We start from the raw sequence: 7,050 nt of genomic DNA, 5'->3' as shown, positions 1-7,050 counted from the left end.
GTAGGGACAAGTATGATGAAGACTGGAGGAAACCAAAGAAGGAGTTACTGCCTTATGATGAATACAAGAAGTAGGAGGAGGAGAAATTCAAGCAGACAGGCAGAGGCTTATACCAAAAAAGATCAACCACCAGCCGAGAAGAAAGTAGAATTGGAAAATATTGTGACCCGATTTATGGAGGCCTCTGAGAAAAGGCATGATGATATTGATGTAGTGCTAAAGGAACACATAAAAATGATGAAAGAACAGCATACAATGATGATTGACCAGCAAGCCTCATTAAGAAATCATCAAGCATTGATTCATAATCTAGAAGTCCAAGTTGGTCAACTAACTACTTTGGTGAGCAACAAACTATCCTCACAATTTCCTGAAAAGAATGCTCAATCCCATGTTATGATGATTGATACTGAAGAAGAGGCCATCTCTGAGTTCTTAGAAGCACTAGAGGAGGAGCCAAAGCCAAAGAATTCGAAGCTCGAAAACGAAATTGTTGCTGAAAAACTAGACTCACGTCGTGAGCCCTCCATGCTCACGACGTGGGCTCGATCTGAACAGAAAAATTCAGAATTTGTTCCGGATTTTTGACCGCCTTTGTCGTTTCCGTCTCGAGCACATCTCATTCCACTGGAAAGGGAACATCTGGAGTTTATTCAGCAAATAAAGGGCATTCCTATTAATACCCCTTTTATCGATTCACCTTCAAAAATTCCAGAATACGCGAAGTTCCTACAAGATCTTGTAGACACTCTTCATCAATTAAAGAAGAATTCTAAAGTAATTCTTAGTGAACAAAGTTCAAGAGCTGTATTGAGAGAGATACATAAGAAGATGGGAGATCCCGGACGCCTCACTCTTCCATGTAAGTTTGGAAACAATTTGACGACTTATGCTCTAGCCGATTCCGGGGCTAGCATAAATTTGATGCCATATGCATTTTATCAAAAGCTGAATATTCAGAAAATGAAGGCTACAAAGATGACCATCCACATGGCCAATCGGTCGGTGACTCACCCGAGGGGAATTATAGAAGACATCCTTGTTAAAATTGGGAAATTTGTTTTCCCGATTGACTTTGTGATTATGGATACGAAGGAGGATGTTAATGTCCCAATTATTCTTGGTCGCCCTCTACTTAATACTGCTATAGATTTAGTTGATGTTCGTGATTCCAAGCTTACATTGAGGGTTGGTGATAATGAGGAGGCTTATGGAATACAAGATGGTTTTCAAGGAGAAGATGTAAAAGGTGAGGTGTTTAGTATAGATGAAGATAATGATCTTGAAGAATTGGAAAATCTCATGGAGGAAGAAATCAAGACAATTCATCAAGTCAAACGTACCTAACCAAGAGCATCCGTCCCGTTTTTCGTTGAAGCCATTACTTACACAAAACCAACAACTTTGATGAGTGAGGAAAGCGATGATTTGTTGAGTGATGAAGACGAGGCTGCTTCTAAGGAGATGAGTGCAGTGGCGATGGAAGAAAAGGATACTAGGGAGCTTCAGAAAAGTGAAGAAAAATTAGAGACTAAGGGGATCAAATGCAAGCTCGATGGAGAGGCTAAAAAGGAGAATTCAAAGAAGGCGTACATTCGACGTGTCCAAGCTTACAAGAGGCGATGGAAAGAACAGAAATTTTGGTTGGTGAAGGACTACTCTAATTGCTCAACGTAGGAAGCACAGAGTCTGGCTCACGACTCCATCAAAAAGAAGCGCTTCTCGGGAGGCAACCCGAGCTCGGTTTTCATTTTCTCTTATTAGTTTTCTAATTTTTAGTTTTTAGGAATATCAATTGTCTCATCATCTAATAATCCTCTGAATGGTAAAAATTGAGTGTGGGGGATTCTTAGAATTAAATAGTTTTCAAATTTTTAAATAATGAAATTAATTTTTAAACAAGAAGCGAGATCACGACGTGAGAGTTGAAGGCTCACGACGTGAGACTAGACTGATATACAAACTGGAATATTTTGATGATCAGCCCACCATAGTTGATCAATTAATTTAGAATAGTCCAATAAGTGTGTTAGTTCATTTTCGCTTAGTTAACCAGCCCAACTGTTTTAGCCCACAAATAGCTCACGACGTGAGGTCCTTATCCTCACGACGTGAGCAAGAAAGAATCAGGACCACTTGAATAAAGAAATCAGATTTCGTGTGACCTACCATTCTCTTGTTCCTCAAACGCCGACAACTTATTGCCCCCCCCCCCCTCTCACGCGCTCGATTTTGGCCAATTCCACTACATCGTATTCTTGTGTTCACGTTAACATCCATTTAAGGTACACTAATCTTATTTTTATTGTTAAATTTTAATTTATTTGGTTAATTTTGGGGTTAGGGTTTGTAGTTATTTGAATTTCAAAATCAATGCCCTAAATATGAGAAATCTTTACTGCATATGGGTTTAGTATACTTAGAATCAAGTTGGAATAGAACCCCAACCAAGTATTTGGCCCGATTTATTGAATGTTATGACTGATTCTCGATATTGGCATCGAACTCACGACGTGAGATTTATTGCTCATGACGTGAGGGCTAGGATATGGTCTCCTGTTTGCTACTAATATGTTTAACTTGTGGAGTTTTTTTTTGTTTTTCCTGGTTTATTTGTTTTTGCAGGAAATGGCTTCAAGGGATCCAATGAACAGTTTCAAGGGCATGTGTCATCTCGCCACATGTTATACCGCCTTCCCATTGACATGCCAACTCAAGTTTTAACCAACTTCACAAACAAATTAGGATGGATGCACAACAGGGAGTTTGCAGTTTCTCTAAGAATTGATTGGGCTAGATTTGAGGAGGTTGGCTTGATGGAGAGCATGGGTCCATTTTTGACACAACACTTTTTTGTGGATAACTTTTATTTCACTTGTAATGGGTGGAGAAATTTGTTTGCAATCAGTGAGCCTTTATATCAGGAACTTTGTGTGGAGTTTTTCGCTTCTATTTCTTTTGAAGCCGCCACAGTTGATCCTTTTTATCTAAGGGCACTCGTATTCCATTTTGGGTGCGAGTATAGGGAATGTAGCCTGAGAGAGTTTGCCTGGAGAAGTGGAATTTATGAGCAGCAGGAAACTCAGCTACCTGCTTTTGAGCTTTTTATGAGAACGGCAGCAAGGGAGTATTTACCGGGCGCATCAGGACCAGATTTTTGGTCGACAATTGCCAATGGGGTATTCCATTATGGGGTATCACAAGAGAGTCAGATTCGCTCCCCAATTCACCGTTTGCTCCATCACTTGATCGTTTTTTCCATCAATCACAAGCAACATTGGGATAAGGTTACTAGCCTTAATCTATTTTTTCTATGGAGCATTGTTACACCGGGAGTTTTTTGCAACATCCCGTACCATTTGGCAATTTATTTGGGCAGCAAAGCTGCGATTTCTCGAGCTGGTAGCCCCATTAATGGGGATCATTTTGTTACGCGCCTTGCGAGTTCTTATGGTCTTCTTGTCCCACGTTTGACCCGGACATTGACACACAACTTGGGGATGATCTCATTATAGGATACTTAGATTCCATGTGTGTGGTAACTAATGAGGGATCACATTGGAGTATCCCGAGGGATGATGATGTGGAGTACCAAGACCAACCAGCACCTCAACAAAGGCCTAGAGGACGGAGGAATGTGAGAGCCCGGGGGAGGTGGAGAGAGATCGTCAAGCGGCACAACAACATGTAGGAGGAGTGCCAACCGACCCTTTCCAAAGTTGGGTGGGTACTTACTTAGATAACCTTCGTGGGAATGCTAATTATACTACTCAACTTGTTGAGGGTATTTATTCCCATTTAGGTGTCATTCGATCACACTCCATGCCACCACAATACTCGTATATGCCAACCTAGGAAGAGTTATGGATGCCAAGAGGCGACGGAGCGGGAACAAGTGGAGCCCAAGATGATGAGGAGGATGATTGATTATTTTTAGTTTTTTTTAGTTTTTAGTTGGTTTGTTTTTAATTTTTTTGGTTTGTAAATTTTTTTGGTTTGCAGTTAGTTTGTTATGTTACTTTTCTTTCCTATTGGAGGTTGAATTTCAGAGTGCTAAGGGAGTCTCGGGAAGGAACGTTGAGTCGAGAGCGTATACATCTAGAAAAGTGTCATTTAGTGTCTAAATTCGAGAGCCGAGACCCTCGAATGGAAATAAGTGTGGGGTGAGTCAAGAGAGAGGATATAGTTAGAAGAGTCGTTAAATAATGCATTTAGAAGGGTCTTAATTCGTTAAGACATTGGTGTGGTTCATTTATTTACAAAAAAAGGATGGGCTGTCTCAGTTTCTGTTTGCCCAGTTGTCACGTCGTGAGGTCTTATTCCTCATGTCGTGAGCTGGGTTACGAAGGCATTCTGTGTTTATATTTTGCAGCCTCACGTCGTGAACCCCATTTCTCACGTCGTAAGTCGAAAATTATCATAAAAATGAAGCCTTTTCATTCACCATTTTCTACACACTTCACCACCATTCTCTTTGGAGTTATTTTGAAGATTCTTCTGGCATGTTTCCTCCACTATATAATGTGGCACAAGTGTTCCCACGAGTTATTTTGGAGATTTGCACCACCTTTATTGAAGATTGAAGTTTCGATTCGTTACTGGTGTTTTATATATCTCGCAATGATCAAGATCCGAGTTTCGATTCAGAAGAAGTCCGTATTCGAGATGCACATTTTATCCGCACGACTGGAGTTCGATTTCGTCACTGCTATCCCAGGGGAGTCTGTTCCTTTTTCTCCCTTTTTATTGCTTTTAAGTTATTTTATGCATATAATGAGGGCATTGTATGTAATAAGTGTGGGGTAGGGGGTCGAAAAAGTAAATTGCTAGAAATTTAAAAATTTAAAAATTTTAGAAATAGATTTGAAATAATAATCTAAATAAGTAAATAAAAATATAGTAATAATGATAACTTAAACTTTAGTTGCTAGTGTTGCATGGGATGATCCGAAGAGAGCTCAAATGTTTAGTTGAGCCAATATATGTTATATTACATTTGTGGTCTCCTTTATTCTAGTGAAATCATTGGACAAAAACACAACATCGCTTAGTTTGAGGAATGCGATATGTTTAGCAGCCTGTACTTGAAATGTATCTAGGAAAACTAATATCTCTAACCAATAAGGGTTGAAGTTAAGCGTCCTTGCTTAAGCATGTAGGGTTTTGAGTGAAAAAAAAGTGAGTACATATAAAAAAGAGAGAGAGAAATCAAAAAGTGAAAAATTGAAGAATTTTTGGAGCTATAGAAGTATTAAAGTTTGAAGATCAAAGATCAGAAATTCTAAAAAATTAAAAGTTGAAGATACCAATAATTACACAAGAAGGTGGTGAATTTGAAAAAATCAAATATCAAATATCAAAGAAATGAAGAATTCAAGAGCTCCATAGTGTGGTATCTAAAAGCTGTAATTCTCTAGATTATGTATGCTTGGGTAGCTTTACAAAAATACCTTGAGGTTAGAGAGTTTTCTGCGGATGAATTCGGAGGGATGCATAAAATGAGCATTGCTCAAAAGAAGTGGGCGCGTGTTTATGAGGATTGTGAGTATTTAGAATTGAGGGGGGTTACTTAGGAAACATTTTAGACACAAATACACGCGTTGAGGTCTTGGCATAATGGTTGAGTTTGAGTTGGATCGTTCTATGTGATGTTGGTGATAAAGATTTAATTTGAAAAATAATTAGATTTGCTTGAGGGAAGCAAAACATAAGTGTGGGATATTTTGATATTACCATATTTATACATATTTTTAGGCAATACTTATTAACATTTTTACTAATAATTTGGTTATTTGCATAGAATATTGGTACTTATAAGCTTAAATTATATTTTGCAGCCAAATAGAAGCATTTTCGAAGAGATGGACTAAAGTTGACAAAACATGGAACTTTGGAGGATTGAAGGAAAGAAGAATAAAAACTCAGAAAAACACGTACTCACGATGTGAGTAATTGAAGACTCACGACGTGAGTAGAGTATTCTAGAAGATATGCACCGGATAAAAGAAGAGTCCTTGTCGAATACGTTAATCTCACACTCACGACGTGAGGCTTATCTGCTTACGACGTGAGATTGGAAAAATCGGAAATTATATAAACCCTTGTCCATTATGACTCTGGGGACTTTTTGCTACCTTGGAGAGTTCCTGGAGACGAATTGGAGAAGAAGAAAAGTTCTGGAATTGGTTTTCAACACCAAGAAAGAAGAAGTTCATAATTTGATTCATAGTTTGGTACATTTAAACATGCTTTTGATTATGGATTTTGTTTGCTTAGTTGCTAGTATGTCCAGCTAAATCTAGCTGCTTCTGTTAGCTAGATGAAGCTGGAACTCATGGTGTATTTACTTTAGCTTTGATTTACTAGCTGGTTAAGACTTGTGTTGGATTGATTTTACCTAGCATGTTTGTTTGATAATTGTTTGCTTTAAATTCTTGTTCTGTGTAGTTAGTGAATATGAAGTTGCATGAATTTGAATACCTAATAATTCAGTGAACACTAGTTTATTAGTGTTGGATAAGGTGTCTAAGTCCATAACTATATTTGGTATGTATTTGACCCGAGCCAGCATGGTCCATTTGGGTTGCATGACATCATGCATTTGGATAAACTAAAATGAGAGAAATAACACTTATGGTTTATTAATATATTATAAGTTCTAATATATTAATAATATTATTTAATTAGTATTGATCAATAATTAATTTAGAATTAATTAAGTGATCAAAAGATGACTAATTAAATATATGGGTTGATTATGTAAATCATCCATACCTTGTATAGTGGGCTAAAGGCTCCATGGATTATCAAGTTGGGCTAAGACCCATAGGATGCTCCATGGATGCTCCATGGAGGTTTAAACCCATAGGTCATGGAAATGAAGAGCCATGTTACATTAGGGTTTACATGGTGTAACCCTAAGTGTAACACACTATAAAAAGAACATGATATCATCTAAAATTGGCTACACTTAAGCAAGAAAGAAGAGGGCTAGCCGATTTATAAGTGTGTGACATTTCTCTCAAGTCATTCCAAAAGAATTTGGTGTTG

General features: G+C 38.0%; 1 protein-coding gene across 1 annotated transcript; it reads left to right on the top strand.

Annotated features, from left to right (window-relative positions):
* The first annotated feature begins 963 nt into the window (after positions 1-963).
* LOC145099843 (uncharacterized) lies at positions 964-1,347 on the top strand. The gene has a single exon (XM_079037345.1). It carries the CDS (start codon positions 964-966, stop codon positions 1,345-1,347), a length of 384 nt encoding a protein of 127 aa, XP_078893471.1.
* The last annotated feature ends 5,703 nt before the right edge of the window (positions 1,348-7,050 follow it).

The sequence above is a fragment of the Lactuca serriola genome, chromosome 4 (assembly GCF_051521515.1).
Source record: "Lactuca serriola cultivar US96UC23 chromosome 4, Lser_US96UC23_V15, whole genome shotgun sequence".
In the NCBI taxonomy this organism is placed as follows: Eukaryota; Viridiplantae; Streptophyta; class Magnoliopsida; order Asterales; family Asteraceae; genus Lactuca; species Lactuca serriola.
The sequence above is the reverse complement of the archived record's forward strand: the minus strand, read 5'-3'. Positions and strand labels throughout refer to the sequence as shown.